Here is a 24824-nt window from a genome sequence, read left to right as displayed (position 1 = left end):
TAGCATCTCCGATGGGTAGGGACTTGGGGCAGCTAGCCAGGCCTGCGACTTGCGTCACCGCAGCTAGGCTGTTGTCAGCCTGCTAGCTGCATGGGAGCTAGTGCAGCTACATCTACACCTACCCATGCTGGGAATTACACCCTCAAATCCAAGCGCAGATGTAACCACAGTTAAAATAAGCAGAACTGCTCCCTGGCGGAAGGGACTCAATGCTCCCAATGCCAGCTGTAACCCAACGCCCGCCCGGCTTCCCCAACTGCTATACTGTGGTGCTCCAGTATCAAAGAGAATTACAGAATGGGGCTTGCTGCAGCTGGCAGCTGATCTCCCCCAGCTGGAAGCTGCTGTCATTAGCTTCCCCTGCCAAGCTCTTTGGCTTGTATGGGTAACGTTTCCTCCTCTCCAGCCTGTCAGGATGCAACTCTGCTTCCTCGAAGGTCTGAGGGCAAGAAGGGCAGTGGCATTAGACCTTCAGGAACACGGGGCATCGGTTTGCACAAGTCCACTAACACCCTTTGGAGAGGCTTCAGAGTAGCAGCCGTGTTAGTCTGTATTCGCAAAAAGAAAAGGAGGACTTGTGGCACCTTAGAGACTAACCAATTTATTTGAGCATGAGCTTTCGTGAGCTACAGCTCACTTCATCGGATGCATACTGTGGAAACTGCAGAAGACATTATATACACAGAGACCATGAAACAATACCTCCTCCCACCCCACTCTCCTGCTGGTAACAGCTTATCTAAAGTGATCATCAAGTTGGGCCATTTCCAGCACAAATCCAGGTTCTCTCACCCTCCGCCCCCCCCCCCCCACAAACTCACTCTCCTGCTGGTAATAGCCCATCCAAAGTGACCACTCTCTTGTGGCTGTCCCTGCTCTCTGTGTCCACAAGCAGCTAGGGTGCTAAGTGCTGGGGTAGCTGGGTGAAATCCTGTGTTATATGGAGGGGTCAGATGATCTAATGTCCTGTCTGACCTTAAACTCTATTAATCGATTTGGACACACCCCACAGACAGGCAGATTTTCTAACCTTTGGTTAGCTTTGGTTGGGCACCAATGCAATGGCCCCGTTTCCTGACAGCCTGGCTACGTGGAATAAAGGTCACTTGCTCTGGATTTTCCATCACTCTCTGGCAGGGAGCCAGGCTCTCCAGGACCAACAACATCCAAAGCCAAAATCTTTGTCACACTCTGTAGCACCAGAGAAGCGATTCAGCAGTGGGGCACTCTCCCTGCTGGCTCTGTGTTGAGCCAAACAGCCCAGCATGAGCTGTGCTCCTGGGAGCAGTGCTGGGGACTCAGGAAGCCCTGCCCCGTATGTGGGGGTCTCTCCACTACCATTGCACTAGCATAGGGAAGTCCTACTCCCATTTTACAGATACGGAAGTGCAAGGAACTTGCCCAAGGTCTCACCATGTTGCACTAGTGGCAGAGCTGGGACTGGTATCCATGATTCCCAATCCCCATGCTCCAAGCACACTCCACTCCCTCCAAAACGAGAGGGATGGTATGCCATGCAGCTAATCTGAAAGTTGGGGGAAGTTTGGCCCCATTATGGTGTGCCCAGTTTACCATTCAATGCATACCCTTACAGTAGTGACGGTAGGCAATTCGTTACCCCGAGCATATTGTATGGTTCCTCATGATGCAGGAGCCCAGAAAGGTTTTCAGTCAGTTATCTGCAAACACCAAGAAGTGAGAACTGTATTCCAGGTGCTCCTAGGAAGTGTGGAGCTAAGAAGAGACACAATTTCAATCCTTAATTATCACCTAATTAATTGAGGAAGTTGCAGCTGCAAAGATGTGATCTTAATACCTAACAGGGAAGAGAAGAACAAACTTTCAGAAGTTTGGCTGTTAACTTTTCCTAAAAGGAGGCGGCTCAGAATGTCACATAAGCAAGTGGCTTAAGATTCCGAATTGTATAGAGTGCTTTCAGCCAAGCAGATGTTATTCCTAGCTGAAGGGTTGCTTTTAACTAGAGGATCCACCGCAGCTTTTCAGAAAGCTTTACCATCATCTTAGCATAGTTAGCAACTATATCCATCTCTGGATATCTTATCAAGAGGCAGGGGCGCATGCACACACAGTTGAATTTCACACCCTGTCCAAAACTTGGGTCTTTTCTTTGACCCAGTTGCATAGGTTATGGCTACATAGCCTCAATGTGAATGCACCCTGTGTAATTGCCCATTAATGGCACGCATGAGATTTCCATAATTGGCTACCGGAATTCAGACTCACCACTCAAGCTCCCAGAGGAGTTGCCTCTACCTGGTATAGGAAAGGGACAGCTCCAGTAGTGCAGCAAATTGTGGGATGTGATATCTAATTAGATCAGTTAAGTATCAGTAGCGGAGCAATCTTCTCCCACATCCTATGGAGTAGAAAAGGGGCCTGGCACAATGGGACAACACTCAAGCTACAAGAGATTCTCTGCCTGCAGCAGTGAGGGGGAAGGGAAACTTAATTAACACAAATGGAGAATAACTGTGTTTCACATTCAAATTCCATCTGCCTGAATTCTAGGGGGTCCCCGTTTACCATAGTGACAAAAAGTGAGGATTAATCTGCTTTGCTTTCCTCCATCTGGGCATCCAAACTGTTCATGAGCTATCCCTAGAAAGCAAACTGATGCACAGATAAAGCCGGAACCTCGCCCTGGTGGAGGGCAATGCCATAAGTGCACCACAAAGCACTAAAACCCTGAAAATTCACCTCTCCTGTAACACCTACAAAACACTCAGTGACAATGGCTAGGACGCGGATGTGCTTGCTGCCATTACTGTTCACAATCCTTCTCTGGCACATGCATGGACAAGACAACTGATTCTCCTCTCACTGACACCTATGTCACTCCCTGACTTCTGCGGAGTTACTCCCAATTTGTACCAGTATACATGGATCAGAATCAGGCTCAGGAGGCTCAAATTTCTGTGGCCAAATCCTGAGCTATGTTGCATGGATGCGCTGGGGGACATGAGACTCCTCTTCTCCATATGCAACTGCAGGGTGTGATTCCTATCTAGGTTCCTAGCGCAGATGGTACTCAGAGGGGTCTCAGCTGCTTGACCACATCCCCACAGGGTCTGGTTTGCTGTCTAAGAGGTGTTACTGGTCTCCCAGTCAGCTAGCAAAGACTGTAGTTGTTATTACATAACGTTAGCAGGGTGCAATCAAGCAGCATTAGAAGTTTTACGCCATAGGCTAGAGTCGGAGATGTTACGTAGAGGGAGTAATGTCAAACTTTGCCCAGGAAAAGAGAGGAAAAACAAAAAATCTTTGCACTGCGTGTGTTGCCCAAGACTGATTCCTGTTTACCAGTGGTGGTAAAATAAACCAAAGATCGCCTTTGGAATCTCATCAGCCAGACACTGGGACTCCAACCCAGACGTGGTCCAGAATCTCCTAAGCAAAGAGACGGTGACAGAACAAGACCCCAGCTCTGCTCCTCTCAGGCTGTTACATGGGGTCCAGATATCTCATCTCACCAGTCACTGACACTCCTCTGCTTCCTCATGTCATTTCCTTTTGTCTCTCTTTGTCATTTCATTGGTGTGGTTATAAGTAAGGCTAAGATTTAGTCGTGACTTTTACTAAAAATACCCATGGACAGGTCAGGGGCCATGAATTTTTATTTTTTGTCTGTGACCTGTCCATGACTTTTATTATAAAAACCCATGATGACTAAATCTCTGACCCTGGGGCTCCGCTGCTCTGGGGACCCCTGCTCCAGTGGTGGGGGCTAACTACCCTCCGCAGCCTGTTGCTCCAAGGCCCCCAGGGACTGCTTTCCCGATGACCTCCAGGGCCAGCCGCAGCTCAGGCAGCTCTGGGGTCAGCCGCATCGGCCACTTCTGCGACCTCTGTGACAGAATCGCAGCCTTAGTTGTAAGTATCAAGATAGCCCTCATCAGCCCTTTATGCCAGTGCTGCCCAAACTTTTCCTTGGATGCCCCCCCCCTTACCAGTAATGCAATGTGTCTGCGCCCCCCTGGGCCGGGGGCTGGAGCTGCTGCCAGGGCCGGAGCGGAGCAGGGGGCAGAACAGGGCTGGCCAGGGTGCACCCTCCCCACCCCCCATGGGGGCTGACCCGGGCCCCACCGTGACCCCCAGACATTCCTCCACACCCCCCGCTGCCCCACAGTTTGGAGACCATTGCTTAATGCATGCTCAGAAGCCTGTGCAATTCACTGCTGCTGGAAGTTATAGTTAGATCCTATATCTGGACTCACCAACCCTGGATAATTTAATAACCAACAACATGTGAGGTTGCACGTGTTCAAGCAGGGCAACAGAGCCTCATGATTAAGGTTTTCAGCTGACCACCTTAGGGACTGGGAAGGAATTCACAGAGGGGTTTGCACACCCAGCTGCACTCTCCGGTGATTCTAACTGTGCTCCAAAGCATCAGAGGGCGGCTACTGCTGAATGCAGGATCTGGGGGTGATAGAGCATCTGGTATCACCTGGGGCAGTAAATTACATGCTGAGATGTGATGTAGGAAAATCGTCAACATATACACATAGCTCTTACACAGCACTTTGTAATCTATAGATCTCAAAAGTACTTTAGTAAATATCATTATCTTCATTACAGATGGGGGAACTGAGAGAGGGAAAGTGACTTGCCCAAGGTCCAACTGTGAGCCAGCGGCAGAACCCAGGTCTCCAGTGCTCCACTCCAATGCTCTAGCCACTGGGCCTGCCATCAGATCAAGACGGTGCCACTCCCCACGTTTTATTAACGTCTTCCCCCCTAAGCATCCCACCTCTGTGGTTCAAATTCTTTATAGCATCCCTGCTACCAGACTCCTGGAACAGAGAACACAGCTTAAGGCAGCAGGAAGCTGTAACAAAGCCCGTTCTCACACGTGGAAGTTGGGGCTCTCGACCCCTGCTGAGGAAAGCCAGAGAATGGAGGAAAGAGGAAGATAATCCTCTCTGCCAGTTATTATTACTAATAATTATTTGTGTTGCCATAGTGCATAGGAGCTCCCATCATGGACCAGGACTCCCTTGTGCTAGAGGCCGTGCGAACACATCACCAGCTGACGAGGAAGATGATAGCTGTGTCAGATCCCAAGATCAGGGATGTGCTAGGAATTGTAATTCCACCAGGAGGAGAATGGAGAGATTAAAAACTTTCAAACACGGAGGCTCCATTCCTACACTGCACCTGTCTGATCCCAAGAGATGATCACGCCACCCCAGTGGGGCTGGCCAGATGGCATTTCCTCAGCAAGAAACAATTAAGAGAGCTGATGGAAAGGTGAAGTCTGGATCCAAAACACTTTTTCTTCCCAGTGCATTTCAACAAACAACTCAGCCAGGCATCTTTCTATAAACCAATTTTCACACTTGAACTAGCTGAAAACTTCAAAGGCATGGAGGAAAAAAAATAACGAAACACAGGCTTTCCAGCCTGAGAAACCCACAGCACTTTCAGCATGACTAATTTTCCATGTGAACTAATAATCTAGGGAGATAAATTTCTCATCAGTAAGTGAGTTATGGATGACAGGCAAGCTCAGAATCCAAATTCACCTACTAGTAAATAACTTTGTTACAGTGATATGTTTTCATTGCTTCCACGCAAAAATAAATTTACAGCATATACTTTAAGTAAAGACGTTCAGAATTCAGCCACGGAGCTAGAAAGCTAGAAAGCTGTCAATCCTAGATGCGATATGCAAAATCATTCTTTATTTTAATATATCTTACATTGATTTCCTTCTACATGGAGGAGCTTGCTAGAATGAAGAGATTTACAGATCATATACATAAGGAGTCAATACACCCACCACTGGGATTGAGCACGGCAATGGTTTAAAAGGCCAGAGCTAAAGGTTAATAGAAGTCTCTCCATTAATTTCAACTGCCTTTGGATCAGGTCCTAATAGCAAGAGCAAGGGTTAAATGAGTGGGGCCCAGTTAAGCAGAGCCAGTTGAAGTGAGGGGATGTAGTTAGGTAGCAGGGAGTTATCCCAAACTGGAAGTTAGCCAAGACTTTGTGGCAAACATCTCTGAGTGGCTAAAGGGACTTCAGTGTTGCATCCCATCGTAAAGGCAGCATTTCCACACTGCCAGTGCCATGCCAAGTTCAGAAAAAGGAATACCATCTACTGAACACACTGCCACCACTCCCTGCGCTCCTTGACCAGTCAGGACGCTGCTTTGCTTGCAAGATATCAGATTCCTCATTTTTGCCAAGTTAAACCAAGTTCCATTTAGTTTTACAGCAATTTACAAATGCATTTCTGCCCTCCTCCAAAACTCATCTTCAAATAGAGATCAGCAACTCAGCAAGAAGCAATAAATAAATAAGGTATGTTTAGGAGCTTTGGGAATTATAAGGTTAAAAAAATTGCAGCTCAGACCCCAAGTTGATCAATTACGAAGCTTATAATGATGAAATGCTACAGGGCTCTTCACCAGCTATTCAAATCCAGGCAGTTTATAAATCAAATGTCTGTCACCAAAGGGCTGCGATTGATCCCTGCAGGAGGAGTGTGCAAATGCGGGGCCTTGGGAAATAATAATTATCTCTCGATCCGCTGGAGAGAAGGAGCTATAAATGTCCTATCAGGATTTCGTCTGAACAGCACGTGCACAGGTGACTGCTTGACACAGGCCAAAGGGAGAGTTCTGTGTTGTACCCTAATTATTGATATTCCATTATAAACACATCCCAGGCCTGGCATAGCCTAAAAGATCTGCTAGCTACATGGGCTGGCATTTTCAAAGAGGTCTGAAGAAGATAAGATGTCTAGCTTCCAATTATTTTCAGTGAGAACTGGGCACTTACCTCCCTTCAGCTCCTTTGAGCATCCCAGCCACGGCTGCAAGCAGTGAAAGTTTTAGACCTCTGAAGCTGGATGCCCGGTAATCTCAAAGAATGTCACGTCTATTCTCAGTTGGTGGGCACCTGGGTGCAATGCGCTATGTGGCTGACTGAAGGTGCTCAGATTTAGCTGAAATACAATGGGCCTGATTTTCTGGTGCTCTGCACCTTGGCTGGCCATTCACACCAGTGCAGATTGGTGACAGCAGGAGTATGGAGTGGGGATTTTACTGGCTTCCCCTCTCAACGCATCACTGCAATATGCATTCTTTCCCTTCCCACACATAGCTCAAGTGAATACAAAGAAAGCTTTCTTTCCAAATAATGAGACATACAACCCACTCCGCCTGCATCTCCACGAGATGTCCCCAGGGTTACGCCTACCTTAGCGTCTTGCGAACCATATCCTCGTCTGTGATGCCATAGTAAGTGAGGGTCTCATTCCAGGTGGGATTCAGTGTGTTCCGCAAAGTTTTTGTTCTTAGCTTATTTGCCTGGAAAAAGCAAATAATACACCTGGTTAGTTAGCCTGCCCCAGGTAACTGCTTTGGTTTCAGGATGCAGGCAATGAATAAACCCTTGGGAAATGAAACACAGTCAGTGAAATGATGACACAACATACCCGAGCAGCTCTCCTTTGGCCCTCAGTTCCAATACATATCTAGCCACTTTGCACCATCCTGCTGATCCCCCCTGCACGGGATGGCGAAAATCCCCCTCAACCAGGCTGGTGCAGCAGGTATCTGGAGGTGCATAAAGGCAGTGACCTTGTGGGTCATTTATAGAGCAATCCAACTATCCATCCAACATCCTGTACGATAAGCAGAAAGATCACGGGCAGCCTGGAAGAGAGCAGTAAGGGACCAGGGACTTCATTTTTTGGGGGGTGACGGGGGAAGAATTAACTCAGGCTTATTTAAAAAAACCAACAGTTTGCTAGTCTGGATGTTTATGTGCATCCCTGTGTTTAGTGCAGCTACAGTTCCTGTCAGACCCAGAACCGTTTCCTGGATGCACATTTTATTAGATGTGGCAGCTTGTTTTAACTCCAAATTGCAACGTGGCCTGTTAATACAGTGCTAGGTTGTACTGGAGGGACATGACACAGCGCCATAGCAGAGGGCAATTACCTTCCTAACAAGGCAAGAGGAAACTAGAGAGACATGTCAAGGCTTGGTGTTGGAGCTTGTGAGGGACAGTGATAGTGTTCTACCAAGTTCCACACTCAGTTCCAGAGTCCCCAAGTGTAACACAGCCCCTTTGGGACCAGCTGGCGAAGGGTTCACAGCAACTCCTCACAGGCCTGACCGACTCACTACACTTAGCACACTGCTTTCAAGAAACTGCGCTGGAAAGCACAGCCTAGGAACCCAAGGGACATTGTGACAGCTAAAATGTCACACAGGACTAACGTGGGCATGGGGAAAAACACAATGGACCCAAAGCAGCACGACTATGCAGACAGGGATGCTAACCCACCAGTTTCAATGCTGGTGGTCCAATTTTCTAGCACAGAAAAGGTCATAACAGCTAGAAACCCTCAGTCCAGCTCCTGCAGAACAGCGTCAAACCAGGGACAACACCTTGTGCAGCAGGATACTAGAATGTAATTCTAAAACAGCACAGGGCCTTTTCCATAAAGCATTGGCACCATAATTGAGTGTCACTAAAAAGCAAAATGCTGTACCAGTACATCAGATCCATTTCTGAAAATAAGTAACCATCCCAATGAGTATATTTTATTAATGCATTATTGAGATGCTTCCAAGAGCCATTGTCTGGATGGATTTATTTTCCTTTTTTTGTTCTTCTCTCAGTGCACATTATTAAATCATTGCTCATTCCTTGCAAGGCCTCGTGGGAAGTCTGCTCCACCTTGTTACGTGCACTAGCCACATCCTAGGGCACAGAGTTACCCAATACCTAAATGTTAGCCTGGAACAGGCACTAGGAAGCTTACTGGGAATGTGTTCCACTCCCAGTGGAGATCACCAGAGCATCCCAGCTGCTTTCTGCCTATGAAATGAGTCAAGACCCTGGCTTGTTTAAGGGTCTCTCGTCAGCATATAAGTCCTATGGAGCCTTGCCAGAAAACAGGCTTGTTAGGATCTCATTTTCATACCCCTTGGCTGAACCACTTGATGAAAAGGCTGCCAGATCATTCAGTTTGCTCCAGAGTTTGAATAAACCCAGTGGTTGCCAATGTAGAGGCCAAAATTAAGTGTCCGAGTCCAAATCCAGATGGTGGAAAATCTGTACTTAGTAGCCCCCACACCACTACAGTGAAACAACCAGAGTCTGTCTCTTTCCCTGCACTGGCTTCTGGCCAATCCTGCTGAGCAGCGGGACGTTTACAGGTTGTAAGTTGCAGAACAGAGAAAAGCCACATCATGAACCACTTCCCCAGCTGGCTTGAATACCGGCACTTTCCGTAGCGGTGCCCAGGACAGAAAGGCAATGGAGACGACACCAATCTCCTAACTACGGGTCTGATCCAAAGCCCATTGCAGTGGGTGGACGGGACAGTAAAAAGGGCTTCTCCCCAGCTTGCAAAGGATCCACTACCACACCCACAGGCTCTCTTAGGCAGTTTTACTGTCCCACCTAAACAAAACAAAGCCATATCCTCAGTTTCCTGTGGGCTACAAACCCAAGGATGGTTCCCTTAGGCTTTACCTTTCAGGCTCCCACCGCCTCCCCTCCCAGGACCCTCACTGTCCTGCTGCTCCTGTGCCTATAGCTTCCTAACTCTGACTCACTGGATCTCTCTCATTAATAGGTCTCCCCCCACACACCCCAGGCGCCCCCTTTTAAAGCCTAATTTGGGTCAGCTGATGCGGCACAGGTACACTGGACTTGCTCCCTCTTAAAGGGCCAGCATCATCCTGGATAGGGACTCTTTCCATTGGCTTTGCTAAGTTATGGCAGTCCTTTTCAGACCAAGCCGGGGGCAACTGAAGGGCAGTCTGGCCTGCCACTGCCCATGCTGTACCTGCTCTGTGGAGAAAAGGAGAATGCTGGATCAGGGCCTAAGTCCATACCTAACTGCAAGCAAATGATTGACCCCCAATGGCTTCAGTGGGATTTGTGCATATGCTGTAACAGGATGCATTTTTTTAAAAGCAAACATACTTGCTTAGAATCACGACCAGAGAGGGGACTTCACACTCTAGGACGCTCAACCCTGCATCTTTCCCCAGCTCTGAAGTCCTTTTAAATCATCTTAAAGTGAGACTTGTCAATTCTCTCTTATAATTGCTCTTTCAGGGCACTATTGTAAACTCAGATGATTGTTTCACAACTCTTGCAATAGTTGGTGCTTTTCTCAAAGTCCCAGCTCCTGGAGTCAGGTGATCATGTTAGAACCTCAGATTTTTTTTTTTTCCATGCAACTTTCTAGCCCTTCTGGTTGCATAGAAAAGCTTGAAAATGTAGGAGGGAAAATCCCACCCAAAACCCAACATTTTTAAAAAAAATCTCATGATATTGGCGGGAAAGGAGGAGCTGACTTGTAATTATTGAGCACTTGGAATTGACAATACCAGGGTAACCAAAAGAAAATACATATGCTGCCATTGTATAACCATTGGGAACAGTAGATGGAATGGTTAGGAAGAATATCCAGCGGAATAAAACAAAAATGCGATGAAGACAGGCAATAAAACTATAAAGCATTAAGGGAATGGATACATAATCCATGTCACTTAAAACAATTTCTAGCTACGGTAGGAAAATACAGAGCAGGAATAAATTGGGTGCAGGCCCTCAGCTGCCCACAATATGCAGCAATGGCAGCACAGGCCAAACAAAGCCTGATTTAAACAATGCCATCTAGACTAACGGACTAGTTACTTCCGTTGTTCTTTATTTTGGATATCCTTTCACACTCCTGGCAAGGCTGCATATGGCCAAAGCAAAGGCTGATGTGAAGTGCTGCTGCAGCAAATAAAAGCAGATGACAGGAAAAGCAGAGGCATTATCAAGCTGAAGGATGGCATAAATTAAGCCATGCTTTTTATTTCTATTTTTTAATTTACAAAGTAACAGGAACAAATAATGAAAGACGCAACACCAGAGAAAACATGTTCAGAGCTGGGTGAAACCTTGTTATGGGCTGAGGTAAAACCTTCTTCAAACTGATGTGTGAACTCACCCTTCGCTTAAGATAGTTTGTAAGAAACACTTAGGGTGCAACACCTAAAACAAGGCCTAATAGATTCTGCCCAGAAACCAGCACCGCATGGGTATGGTGACCAAGTGGGTGTGAAGAAAGGCAGAACACACAGAAACTGAGAACAGACAAACCCCGAGAGAGAGGCAAAAGCAAGAAAGCCAAGCCTGTGAGTATAGCGAGACCCTAGAAAAAGCTAGACATAGCTTTTGGGTCTGTCGGCTAAAGAGGCTTTTTTGGGGGAGGTACAGGGGAAGAGGGATGTCAGCGAACGAACAGAATGTAAATTCAAACAAATACAAGGCAATACTTCCTTGCCCAGCGTGTAGTCAGCCAGCGGGGATCACAGACACAAATACTGCTGCTGGGTGTAAGATGGACTAACCAAATCTCATGCATTGGGGCATAAACTCATGACCTCCCAAGGGTTAGGAAGAAAGCCACACACCTCATCACCCACATCTCCCGCATAGAACAGCCTGCTTGACTGGGCATCAGATGTACCCCTCTGCTGGCAGCACAAAGTGAGGTGTCGCAGCCCCGCAATTCCAGCTGGCAGGGGGATCCAGAGGGATGATGTTTATTAATACATTCCCAGGCTGGGCTCATGCAACCACAGCAGCAGAGAACTGGTGTGACAATTGTGCCCCATTGTTTCCACAAATGAAAGAAACGCCGGCGCTTTCCAAGTGAGGGAGGAAGACGGCTTCATCACTTATTCTAGGGGAAATTTATTACCTCTGCGCACAGCCCATTTGGGAGCAAAAGAGGCTCTTTCAGAGGAATACTGGATGGCAAATTGTCCCACCTATCCCCACCCTTCATGGTCCTTTCTACAGCCTGCTTTAAACTTGAGCTGAAAGATGTTCCCGCCAGGGACCTGCATGAAACGAGTCTGTTGGGTCTCAGGCTACGTCCATGGGGATAGGTGGCCACGTCATAGATGCTGCACATCCCAACCTGCACAAGCTGACAGTCTCCTTGGAGAGGGGCTAAGTACTCAATGAGGGCCTGAGACAGAACTTGCTGAGGTCAATGGAAAGATTCCCTTTGATTTAACTGGCCATTGGATCAGGCCCTGGAGAACAAGCCACCTTCCTTCCTACTGGTGGGGCAGCAAAAGTGTGGGGCACCTTGCAGCACCACTCCCTACCATTTTAATCATCTTCAGGAGCTAGAGAGAAGGGGCCTCATCTCCAGGCTGCCGATCCAACATCTCTCACCAGTGCTGAGTTCATGTAGCCCGAATGAGTGCTCCCTGAACAGTTTCATTCCATCACCAGCTTTCATCTTGGAGCCCAGAATGCCTTCTGGGCGAAAGAAGAAAGCAGAATCCCCGTGCTGAAAGTACGATCGATTTTAAGACAGGCTCTGTTCCCTCTCTCCGTCTGCCTCCTCCTCCTCCCCCCACAGTGATAATGATGGATTGAGCTTAATACAACTTAGACCATTTTTTCCTCCCCCTGTTGGGGAGGAGAATGACACATCACTCTGTAGAAGAGGCCTGCTGATTTCAGGTAGGGCTTTTCCATTAATTCCCTGGCAGAGGGACAGGCTGAGCAAGCAACAATTTCCACTGTAATTGGGTGTAAAGTGGGAGAGTTCAATCCTCACTCTGGCCATTTCTCAGCGTAATCAGCTCTGATTAAATCAATACGTAAAAGTTGTCTGCAGAGTATTTTGGATGCATTGTTACATTCATCATCTTTGTTTTGCAAGCTCCACGCTAGAGGTAAGCAGGGCACTTAGCACACAAGGAAGTAAAGGGTCTCTCTCATGCTTTAAGAACCAGTCTTGCTACTCAGATGGACTTGCTCCTTTACAAAAGGCATTCCAGATTCCGGAGCAGTTTTTCATTCCCTTCAAAGAAACTACAGAAAAAAATCACCCTTCAATTATCTTATCCAAGGGTTAAAAGAAGGCCTCCTGACCAGAAACACCCAATGTTCATCAAGTAATCTGGCTTTAAGCTTGGCGTAGATGAATAGGTTAAAAACAACCAAAATTCTCTCTTTATCGTCTCCTAACCAAACTGGAATGTCCCTCCCAGCAGAGAATAGACAGGACTCTACTGTAATTAATATACAAAGGGATATTTTATCAAGACCTCTGAACAGACAGACAGACCCTGTGGTTCCCTCTGGTTCCTAGCAACCTGACAAACCAAATACAATCTTTCGTTGTCTGGTGTCACTAACAAGGTGCCCCTAAATCTCAGCACACGCTAACGGCTTGTCTACACTTGAAACACTCCAGGGGCACGGCCGCAGCGGCGCCGCTGTAGCGCTGCAGTGTAAACACTACCTATTACTGACAGGAGGGGTTCTCTCCCGGCACAGATAACCCACCTCCCTGAGAGATGGTAGCTAGGTCACTGGAAGACTTCTTCCTTCACCAAGCGCTGTCTATGCTGGGGGTTAGGAGGACTTAAATATCTCACTTGTTAAGATGACCTAATTTTCTACGTAGACCAGGCCTAAGCAATCGTGGGATGAGACTGCTGACTATACTGCACAGAACCTCACCCATGATTCGGACAGAACCCAGAGGCAGCAAAATCCAACAGGCAGGGGGCTAGGAGAGGAGTCCAGAGACCTGGGCTCTGGTTCTTGCCTTTTCCACGGACTTGCTGTGTGACTTTGGCTAAGTCACTTCCCATCCCCTCCCACCTTCAAGGGTCTTCTTTTGATCCTTCGGCTCCACCTGGAACACAGGGAGGGAACTGATTTATATGAACATCTGAACACTGATTTATATGAACCCTGCAAAACCAATCGTATTTCATGTCACTCAAGCAGAGCTCCCTTTCAGCATAAAATAAAATCAGTGAATCAACTAGTATGGCTGTCAGGTCAGGAGGCAGCTTAGCTCTTCGAAAGGAAGCCCAAGTGAAAACAATCACTGCCTTGCAGGAGATGTTTCCATGGGGGGCAGGAGAGGAATGAAACCCCACAAGACTGCAAAAAGGAATGATCTTTTCCAGCTTCAGCTGAGGTCGATTGTAATGCCTTGTTCACCTTAAATGTTTCCCAACTGTGTACAATAGTTTCAAAATTAGACAGGTTCTCTCAAGAGAGATTTAAGGAGGCACTGACAGCCATTTGTCTTCCTGGCAGAGTTCAGACCGTCTCTCTTTCATTTTATTAGTATCATTATCAACGGCACCAGGCATGTCTGGGAGCCACAGGCCAGGGGGAGGACTGGCTGTAAGTCTCCAGGCTCGCTTGGCACAAGATAAGCTGTTTATTAAGGCCGATTACCAGCGTGTTTTGAAAGATGGAGTAACTCAGTCGCAGGCAGGAATTGCATTAGGACAGAATGGCCAAACAAGCATGGAGAAAAACGCATGCTAAACAGTTCGTGTGTGTGGAATATTTTTGATCTCTGGCTGCTAGTTTGCATCATGCACCTACCAGGCCAGTGATACTGAAGTTCTGCTTCCCCCAACCCCTGGGGGGTTATTTATCATTTTCAATATATAGGAAAATGCATCTACCATGTCCTCAAGGTGTGGATACAAGAAAAGTAACTCTCTGATCATTCATCAGCTAATGATACAGAAAATCTCCTGGACAAGGCAAGGAACTACACACTTCCTCAGGAAAACCCTGGGTTAACAGGCCTGACAGCACCCGCTGAAAGTCAGGATTCAGTCAGAGCAAGGGAGGGGAGCAAGGACATGCTCAGCTCCCAATGTCCAGAGAGGAGTGAGTCGAGGGACTGTCAGCTGGAGGGGTGGCCTCCAAGGAGCTAAAACGCACAGTGTTTTATATGGTAGATCAAACATAACATCCTAAATTGTACCCAGCAATTGACTGGGGACCCAAGCATGAAACAGCCAAGTAAGTTGGCAACACTAACTGAAGCTTCCCATCAGACTCCCAGGAGAAGCGCATTGCAATAACCCACTACAGGAGGTCACGAAGGTTCCCCATACAGAGCATTAACCGTTAGCAAGAGAACAGAACAGACAACTCAAGAAAACTGCATCACTCACAACAGGGAGACAAACCAGCTGTGGAGATTTTATTTGCTTTACAATAACAACAGTGGCCTGCGGTTTGGGGCTTTCCTGGCTGTTAATGATCACCTGGGATTAAACTTAAACTCCTCTGCCTGCTTGTTAATTTTCTTGTTTTAATATGGAACGCTTCACGAATTTGCGTGTCGTCCTTGTGCAGGGGCCATGCTAATCTTCTCTGTATCGTTCCGATTTTTGATATCCCCCTGCCTGAGCCTGCTCTCCCCTATTTGCACGAGCAGCACCATTCAGTGGGAACACTGGGCGGAAGACGGGAGTGGGAGGGATGGCCCACTCTCAGCCACACTCACTGAAGATGTCAGTATTTATTTCACTTCTCAGAGGCAAACTGAAGGGGTTATTAAAACATGCATGGGCTTCTATCCATCAGTGGAGGAAAGGGCTGGCATTTCACTAGCAACCTGCAGAGGGCCCCATGGGGGGAGGGGGTTGCTGGTGCTGTGCCAGTTTTTCCTAGCGTCACCTGAAATGTAGTTAGGCTGGGACTGAGGCACTGTTCCTGAATGGCCCTTGAACCTCCAGGCAGAGGGTTCAAGAGAAGCGGCTCCTAGTGCTTCACCAGGCCCACCAACACATGGATGCCTGCTGGCTGGGGGAGGGAGGTAGAAGGTTATTTCTTGAACTTGTGGATCATTCTGGGGGTTCCTCCTCCCTCTCCTGTCAATAACGTGACATGTTCTAGCCACACAGATTGACCAGCAGCTCCGCTAGGGCCAATATTCCAGCACCAATTAGCTGACTGGGAGGGAAATGCAACTGATGCCTTTGTATGTAACTTACTGTACAGCATCTCCACACTAGTGCCTGGTGATGAGAGCCGCAATCCAAGAGACTCCTTGCATTGACTTTGGTGGGAGTTGGAATAGGTCCTAGGGTGCGAACCCTTCTCCCACACACCATCCCGTAGCACTGTGGCTCTTCCAACATACTTCACAAACCCAGGCTCTCCCTGGGCAGTCAGGGCAGTGATCCTGGACCTGAGTAAAGCTTACAGGAGGAAATTCAAAAGCAGGCAATGCTCATCCAGGCTTGGGTTTCATTATAAACCTGAAACTTGGGCCTATCTTCCGACGGACAGTGATCAAAGGCTGGCTGTTTCACGTAGTGGAATGGGCACTGCCAGAAACCTGGGGAGAGCCAGCTGATCTCAGTCAGTATATAGTGAATAAATGAGGAGTACTTGTGGCACCTTAGAGACTAACACATTTATTTGGGCATAAGCTTTCGTGGGTTAAAACCCAGTTCATCGGATGCATGCAGTGGAAAACACAGCAGGAAGATATATATACACACAGAGAACATGAAGAAATGGGTGTTGCCATACCAACTGTAATGAGAACAATCAATTAAGGTGGGCTATTATCAGCAGGAGAAAAAAACTTTTGTAGTGATAATCAGGATGTCCCATTTCCAACAGTTGACAAGAAGGTGTGAGTAACAGTACAGGAAAAAATATGCCATCATGTGCCAGCAATGCCCCTCTGCCATGTACATGGCCAAACCGGACAGTCTCTACGCAAAAGAATAAATGGACACAAATCAGACATGAAGAATTATAACATGCAAAAACCAGTCAGAGAACACTTCAATCTCCCTGGTCACTCGATTTCAGACCTAAAAGTCGCAATTCTCCACAAAAAAACGTCAAAAACAGACTCCAACGAGAAACTGCAAAATTGGAATTAATTTGTGAACTGGACGCCATTAAATTAGGCTTGAATAAAGACTGGGAGTGGATGGGTCATTACACAAAGTAAAAACTATTTCCCCATGCTAATTATGGTATGGCAACACCCATTTTTTCATGTTCTCTGTATTTTCCACTGCATGCGTCCGATGAAGTGGGTTTTAGCCTACGAAAGCTTATGCCCAAATAAATGTGTTAGTCTCTAAAGTGTCATCCTAGTTTTTTTTGCTGATACAGACTAACACGGCTGCCACCCTGAAACCTGTCACCATGCAAGGCAGTGAATACATGCTGTGCCTTCTCTCCCAAGCACTTACTAAAGACTATACCATCCACAGTTATAGTTAAGCTCCTGCTAGGGCACCTCCGACGCTTAGTTAGTGATCGCTCGGCTAGCTGGCTGGCTTGCCTTGGGAGGTCTGATCTGCTAGAGCAAGTTGTCTCAGACTCTCCGCACACCATAACAGAGAAGTTTTCTTGCGTGCCAGCCACAATGGCCTGGCTCCACCTCTTCTCCCATTCTCCATTGCGCAGACCACGCCTCTCTCTGCTACAACCCCACATCACCGCGCAGCTGCTTGCATGGCAGAGTAACATCAGGAGACCTTTCCCATGCCTTTGTGTAGCTTCTTTCAATGCAAGGAGCAGCCAGAGGCAAAGAGGAGCTAGCACCTCACGCCCAGCCAGCTCTGTGCGTCACCAGTGTGGCCCTGTGGCTCTCATTTTGAGAGCTGCTGCACTGGAGGCATTTACATGCACCCTCCCAACTGCAGGAAGAGAAGAGAAAGGGAAAAAGAAAAAGCACACAGGATGGGACAGAACCAGCTAGAGGGGGCATCTGTTTGTAATGAGCTGGGTTTCCAGCGATCCCTTCCCAGGCTCAGGTGCTAAGGAGATGCTTTTTGGATATCAGGTAGTGACGGACACATCACTAGCCCCTGAAGCACAATGATACTTAGACAACGGATGGCAGCGTTTCCTCCTGCAGACCTGGAAGAAGCTGCAGAGAACACCGTAACCAGGAGAGCTTCGGCAGGGTGACAACAGCATGGGCGGTGTGCTAAGCATCAGACCAGTCCTGGAGAGCCAGTGCTGTCATGGTGCCGCCACCATCCCCTGACCTGCTGTGAGCCAACACATTACTAATTCATCAAGGAAACCAAGATCAGCAAGAGACGGGGGAAATCTGCCAGTCATCACTCATCACCCAGCGGCTAAAAGGTGCCCCGCTGTTAAGCCCTAGCCCATGACTAATCCTGGTTTGTTTGGTTCATGCCGGGGGTTTCCGGTTCTCTTCCCACAGCGGTTGTACAAAAGATTCGGAAGAGGTTTGCTTTATGAAGAGGGGGGGTTCAGGGGGCAAGCCAGCCCACCTAGCAGCGTGACAGTTACCCTGCCTGTCTGCACAGGTAGAATCTAACTTAGACATGCCAGGGGTGGGTGGGTGAGGGTAATGGAAGAGGCTCAACTTCCCTTTTCCCCCCACTTTCAAGTTCCTATTTGGGTCACTTTTTCTACTTGCTTCTCCCACCTCCAAAATATAAACACAGCAAGTTTAATTCTGCCCAGTGTCTTTCGTAGCAACTCAGTCTCCCGCAAGTGCAGAAACACAGTTACAGAGCAGGGTGCATACCTGGGCACCCAAACCTCACACCTGGGCACTGAAGCAGGCCCCTGGGAACTGAGGGCTGGTACTGACACACCTAAATGCTCTTTGCAACCTACTGGTATCGGAACACCTACATGTAGATGCCCAATTTAGCACCTAAATGTGATGCCCAGCCAACTGCTAGTGGAGAACCTACATCCAGACGCCAGACCTAGGTGACCACATGTAGCGAGACAGAGTGGCCTCCCTGTGGACCGGAGAGCGAGGGAGCACTACACTCCCTTTGGTGGGCGGAGCCAAACCCACCCCGCCCCCTGGCCGGAAGTATAAAAGGAAGGCTCTGCAGCTCAGGTGGGCTGGAGCCAACGGATGCCTGTGCCTTGCTGCGGCACCCAGGAGCGGAACCTGCACTCTGCCGCGCTCTGCCCCCAGAGGAGGCTAACGCAGAGGAGGAGTTGCCAGGACTACCATTGGCTGTATACCCTGAGGCACCCAAGGACCTGCGGAGGCCAGAGGTACCAAACCCTGGGGAGGCAGGAAGTCACCCAGGGGCAGCTGATGACTGGCCAGCTACAGGGGCTGACCGCGTCTCAGTCGGCTCAGCGTGTTGTGGCTGGATCCCCGCCAACCCAGTGGCGGACCACTCTGCCACTGTTAGGCTGGGCTGGGACACGGTGGAGTAGGATGGAGCCGTGTCCCCCTGCCATCCCCATCCCGGGGTGGCCGACTCCCCATCTTAGACCAGGAGGCCTATGCTCCATGAACCCCCCTGCTAGCACCCTAGACTGTCTGCCGGGGGCACAAAGCCCTTTCAGGGCCCCTAGACTGTGTGGGCGCTCCCCCTTACCTAAACCCCAAGACTGTGTGTGTTTGCCAGCTGCCTGAGCTCCCAGATGAGGCTAAAGCCTGCCCCTTGCTCTGCCCTGCCCCAAAGGGCTAGAGCTTATTGACTTGGCATGTCTGCTGGCTGCCTGTGCTGGGAAGCTTAGGCTACATCCTGCTACTAGCCCAGTCCTGCCTATTGCAGGGCTGCGTGCGAACTAGAGACTACACAGGGCACTGCCTAGCCCAGGGACAGGGACAAGGGGCCCAGACTGTTGTTGTTGTGTTTGCCTCTGTCAGATTGTCCCAGAGCTCTAGACTTCTGACCCCTCAGCCCTGCTGGTGCGACCTCAGGCTGAGGACTAAACCCTAAGACAGAGAGGCAGAGTGGCCTCCCTCCCCACTGAAGAGTGAGGGAGCACTACACCCCATATGAAAAGTAGGCCCAGCAAATTAAAGAAAACAAGAGCTAAAGTGTTAGCTGAAGGTGTGGAGGGACCGTGTATGTGTGTGTGTGTGGGGGGGGGGTCTCAACTCTTAGAATCATAGAATATCAGGGTTGGAAGGGACCTCAGGAGGTCATCTAGTCCAACCCCCAGCTCAAAGCAAGACCAATCCCCAATTTTTGCCCTGATCCCTAAATGGCCCCCCCAAGGATTGAACTCACAACCTTGGGTTTAGCAGGCTAATGCTCAAACCACTGAGCTATCCCTCCCCCAAAATTAAGTATTAGTCTTTCCTTTGTCATCAATGAATCATAGAATATCAGGCTTGGAAGGGACCTCAGGAGATCATCTAGACCAACCTCCTGCTCGAAAAGCAGGACCAATCCCCAATGTTTGCCCCAGATCTCTAGATGGCCCCCTCAAGGATTGAACTCACAACCCTGGGTGGGCAGTTTGTGGAACAGAAGCAGGTGGTTGGGAGGTATTAAGAGGTGGGCCTAAGACAGAAAAGGAGGAGAAGTAAATGGAGCTGCAGAGCCAGTGATGCTACCCAAGCAATGTGCTGTAATCCTTTGATCAAAGCAGCTTTCCCCTCCATGCACCATTTTAATGTGCCTTGGAGACAAAGGGTTAATACAGACCCTTATTTTCAGGTTGTTTTCCCAAGAGGATCCCAGTTTCCAGACACAGAAAAGGCCTGATGGACCCCTTCCCCTCCGCACCCCAGCAGAATCTTGTCCCCCAGGAGGAGGTGCACTAGGAAGATTATTCTGCTACCTTCTAAGCAGAAGGTTAAGAACCACTCTGTTGCTGAAGGGCGAGGCAATGAATGCATCCTCCTTTTCAAACTCATGCTGGCTCTTCCTTAAACTGTCTGCACCCCGACAGCTTGTAAGGGAGAAGGGGTTGTTCACATCTGTGCTATAATGAGCTCCCTCTCTTTGAGAAGAGCCTCCGACCTGTTCCTAATATGACCCAGTGCTTTGAGGACTGAACTGGAAGCCTAGACTCCTGGTTCTATCTCGGCTCTGCCGCTGACTTCTTGGGTGACCTTGAGCCAGTCACTAGGGGTGGGTTTTAAAAGACACTGGAGGAAGTTAAGTGCCTACGTCCTATTGATAGGTAATGAAGTTTAGAGGCCTAACACTTAGAGCTTTAGGGCTGAACTTTCTAAAACATCTGTGTGCTTCAGCTACACAATGTGTAAATAGCCATAATGAGGCTTAATCATCTTTGCAAAGCACTTTGAGCTGTGTAGATGAAAGGCCCTACATACAGTAAGCGCACAGTACTACTGCACCTTATAAAAACTAGAAATTTTTGGCACATGAATTTTTTGCAGCAAACGGGACACTCAGAATGCAAGTTATTCTAGGTGCAGCTGCATCGTTTTTAAATTCAGCCATTCTCAAGACCGCTCCATGGCTCCTACTTTGCCCCTGCTACTGAAGAGTAGGAAATGGGATAGGAAAGTATGGAGACTTCCATTTGCTCTTCAGTACCTACAGCAGAAATTCCATCAGTGGGTTTGCAAAAATAAAAGGGACAGATAATATATACTAATGAAAGTGCTCATGGCTTTCCTTATCTTTAATGAAACTGGAAATGCGCCATGGTAAAAACTCCCTCTAATGCCCTGGGAATTATGAATTAATTCAACTGAACTGCAACAAAAATATAACTCCCCAAAAAGACCTGGCTATTTTGGTGGAAAAGGAGAGCGAGATTAATATTCATTATATATATGCATACAGTATTTAAATTCACCTACCTCATCAGTTACACTAACTTCTCACTACATTGCAGCATCATTAATTACATCGCTCGCCAGCAAATTCAAACCATACATATATGAAAATATTTTCCTTCCAGTCTGTAATCTGTTTTATTATGGACTGCAGAGCTTAAAATGCAAAAGAAGAAGAGAAAGGAGCTGTTTTTCCAGAAACGCCCTTCTGCCTGGCTTGCATAGGCTTTACAATACTTCCACACCCAGCTGCTTTCCAGCGAGCTCCTGAACTCAATCCACTCAGCCCCAGTAGTGAGCTAGAGGAGCTCTGCTGGTCATGCCAGCACTGCATGAGTGAACATGCAACTCTAGGCTCACTGTGGGAAGGATTTTCCGTGCTGAGGGAAGGGAGTCTCTGCAGAGTTGTGAACTATGACAGACATAAGCATCTGTATTAGTGACTTCCCTGGCAGCCTGCTCTACTGTCACTCAGCAGCTCGCTTTCAACAGGCTTCTTACTGGGCTCAGGAAGCTTGTGAGCACTTCCATCACTCAAGATAAGTCAGTCATGGACAACGATTCCATGGAGTGGGTCACTATGCAGGTATAACATCTATGCATCTCACTGGTGACCATCCCAGACCTGGGTGAAATTCAATGTACTAGGGATCATCTTTAAAGCCCAGCATGTCTGGGGCCCTGTTATTAAAGAGCGTGTCTGCATCTGTTGCAACAGCCAAGAGCTTTTCGATGGTGGTAGTGGCACAGTCTCATTTAAAGGCCTCCCTCTCCTGTTAGCACTTGCTACTAGAGTTGGTCAAAAACTGGATTTTCTTTCTCTGTGACAAATTTAGAGATTTTGAAAACAAAATTCATCCTGGATCAAGATGAAAAGACAAAATTTCTAGTTACTTTAGACTAATAATAACCTCTCATTAGAAAAAGAAAACCAGATCTGATGACTATATTCCTGTGTAGTATCTCTCTAAACAAAAGCTCACTGGTGTAAGGATTATTGTTTTCTTTCAGATATTTACATGGCAAGGATTTGTAAACCTGTTAATACTTTCTAAATAAACAGTCACATCCATTTTTTTCACAAAACAAATTTGCAATTTTGTTTGTTTGTTTTTGGGGTCAACTCACACACATTGTTTTGATTCTGACCCTTTAAAACAGACATATAGATATACATAAATACAGTAAATTTCAAAATGAAAAATAAAAAAGCTTCGTTCTGAAAACATCAACATGGGACACTGACATTTCTGAAATTTTTCCAATTTTTTCCTCTAAACAAGATTTTGTTGAAATCTATAGAATTTTGCAAAAAAAACTGGTTTTGTCAAAATGACATTTTAAGACAGAAAACTGTTTCGACCAGCTCCACTCGCTACTCAGATTGCCCATGAACTCCAGATCACGCTACATTTTTGTGCAGACTTTTGCCCTGACTGTACCTTGTTGCTTGTGCCTGGTTCTTTCTTTGATTGGAGAGTTTAGGCCCAGTAGACATTTAGGAGGGATACCCTAAACTCAAATCCGAGCTCTGTAGTTTTTGCTGGATGCTGTACTAGGCCCCAAAGGTGAAAATCCTGGTTCCATTAAAGTCAATGGCAAAAAATCCCATGCTCAGTCTGCTAGGCCTCTCTGGTTTTTGGAAAGGAGGACGCATTTGATTGGGTAGCTTTGACTTCAATGGTTCCAGGATATCACCCTATGTGCTTCTGACAGAGATGCTTACTAAGATAGTAAATGAAAAAGGTCAATGTACATTTTGAGTGTATGCAATTTAATCCGTGCACCCTTTCACCTATGTCTCTCTACTGATACCATTGCTTACACGGTCATTCATCAGTGTGCTAGCTCAGCCCCTCTCTCTTTAAGGAGAGAGACTCTTTGGGGACTCTCTCTTTTGTTGTACGGTACAGCTCCAAGCACGTTGACAATGCTAGAACATGGATGTACTTGCAAATTGTGCATGCATATTCAAAGGAGGCTTGCTGAAAATCTCCCCCCTAAAATACAGCACATTATTTTACATAGCCAACTTGCACTGGAAAATAAATCCCAACCCACAACAGCAGCATTATATATTGCTATACCTAGTCAGTATATGGTATAATTTCACAAGGCAGGCAGAATTGCATAGCTGAACTGTGCATACGACACAGACTTCAGATGGAATTTAAAAGACAACTCACCTTACTAGCGCCCGGGAGTAAGTGCAATTTGACATATGGATCAGCCAAACCATTATGATCCATTGGCTTTAGGCCCTGAAGAGGAGACAAAAAAAACGCAAGAAAGGTTACAAAAATTACAACAGGGGCCAGCTCTTTACTAATCCATTTTCTACATCAAGAAATATACCCACCTAACAATTATCTCATTTCCCCGGAACTGGTTGATAGAAATGTATCAATGCCAGGGAACCCAAGCTGTGCAGCAAAAAGCCAGACATTCGGAAGTCAAATGCAGGGTGCAATTCTGAGCAAGAAAGAGCCTCTGGAAGACTTCACTCCCAGTACTTAGCATTGGTTGTATCACATCTCTGCTGTTATTTTAGTAGCCAATCCTGGCACCCAAATCACAATTAATTCAAGAGTTCGGTAACTCAGCTCAGCAATTTTGGAGATAACATAACAGGGTTCTGCCGTTCCATAATTGCTTATGTGCAAACCCACCTCTGCTGTTGTGGCGGTACTTCAGTGCACACGATGAGGGGCTGATGGCACCTATCTAATCCCCATTATTAAGGCACCGTGTGAGGAAAGAACAGCCTTCAAACAAGCAGGAAGCTACTTTCAACTGCCTAATGCTTTATTTGCAGTGAGACCCCGGAGGCAAGAGAGTATGTAAGTAATGAACCTCTCACAGCCCTTACACTGATTATAAGGCTAGAGGGGACCACTGTGATCAGAAAAGCCAGGTCTACACTACAAATCTGGGTTGACACAAGTGATGTTGGCATGAAGCCGCCAGTTAGCACATCGCGTCTGCGCATGCATGCTCGGCTACACAGCACCGATGCAAGGACTCACGAGGAGAGCTCGTGTCAATGTACAGTCCTGTGCACTATGGGTAAGTGTCCCACTGTGTAACCCACCGCCATCCAGTGCACTGTCTTTTGGGAAGTCTGGCAATGTATGGTGGGGAACAAACAAATTGCTCAGGCCACCTTGACAGCGTGGAGGAAAGATTCAACTATGTACTCAGCAGGTGAGGAATGACAGTTGGATGCACTTTTGGAAGACTGAAGGGACGCTGGCATTATCACTCACAAGGCTGGATCTCACTGAAAAAACATCCCAGTGGTTCTAGCTGCCTGCCGTGTCCTGCATAACACCTGTGAAGCAAAGTGGGGAGAAGCTGCCACTGGGGTGGAGGGCAAGCTACTGTCTGCTGAACTTGAACGGCTAGACACAAGGCCTATTAGAAGAACTCAGCACGGAGCTATAGAGCTCTGGGAGGC

General features: G+C 47.5%; 1 protein-coding gene and 1 pseudogene across 1 annotated transcript in view; both read right to left on the bottom strand.

Moving 5' to 3' along the window:
• The window catches only part of DOC2B (double C2 domain beta), a 129756-nt gene that overhangs the window by 53225 nt on the left and 51707 nt on the right, over positions 1 to 24824 (bottom strand). The window contains exons 3-4 of the mRNA XM_074974548.1: positions 23554 to 23628; positions 7228 to 7337 (exon numbers count right to left, since the gene is read on the bottom strand). Coding sequence (XP_074830649.1) covers positions 7228 to 7337; positions 23554 to 23628 — 185 coding nt within the window. The remainder of the gene's footprint in view (positions 1 to 7227; positions 7338 to 23553; positions 23629 to 24824) is intronic.
• Positions 15151 to 15250, bottom strand: LOC142000632 (U6 spliceosomal RNA; annotated as a pseudogene).

This window comes from Natator depressus, chromosome 17 (genome assembly GCF_965152275.1).
Source record: "Natator depressus isolate rNatDep1 chromosome 17, rNatDep2.hap1, whole genome shotgun sequence".
Classification (NCBI taxonomy): Eukaryota; Metazoa; Chordata; order Testudines; family Cheloniidae; genus Natator; species Natator depressus.
Note: the sequence above shows the minus strand (reverse complement) of the source record. Positions and strands in the feature narration are given on the sequence as shown.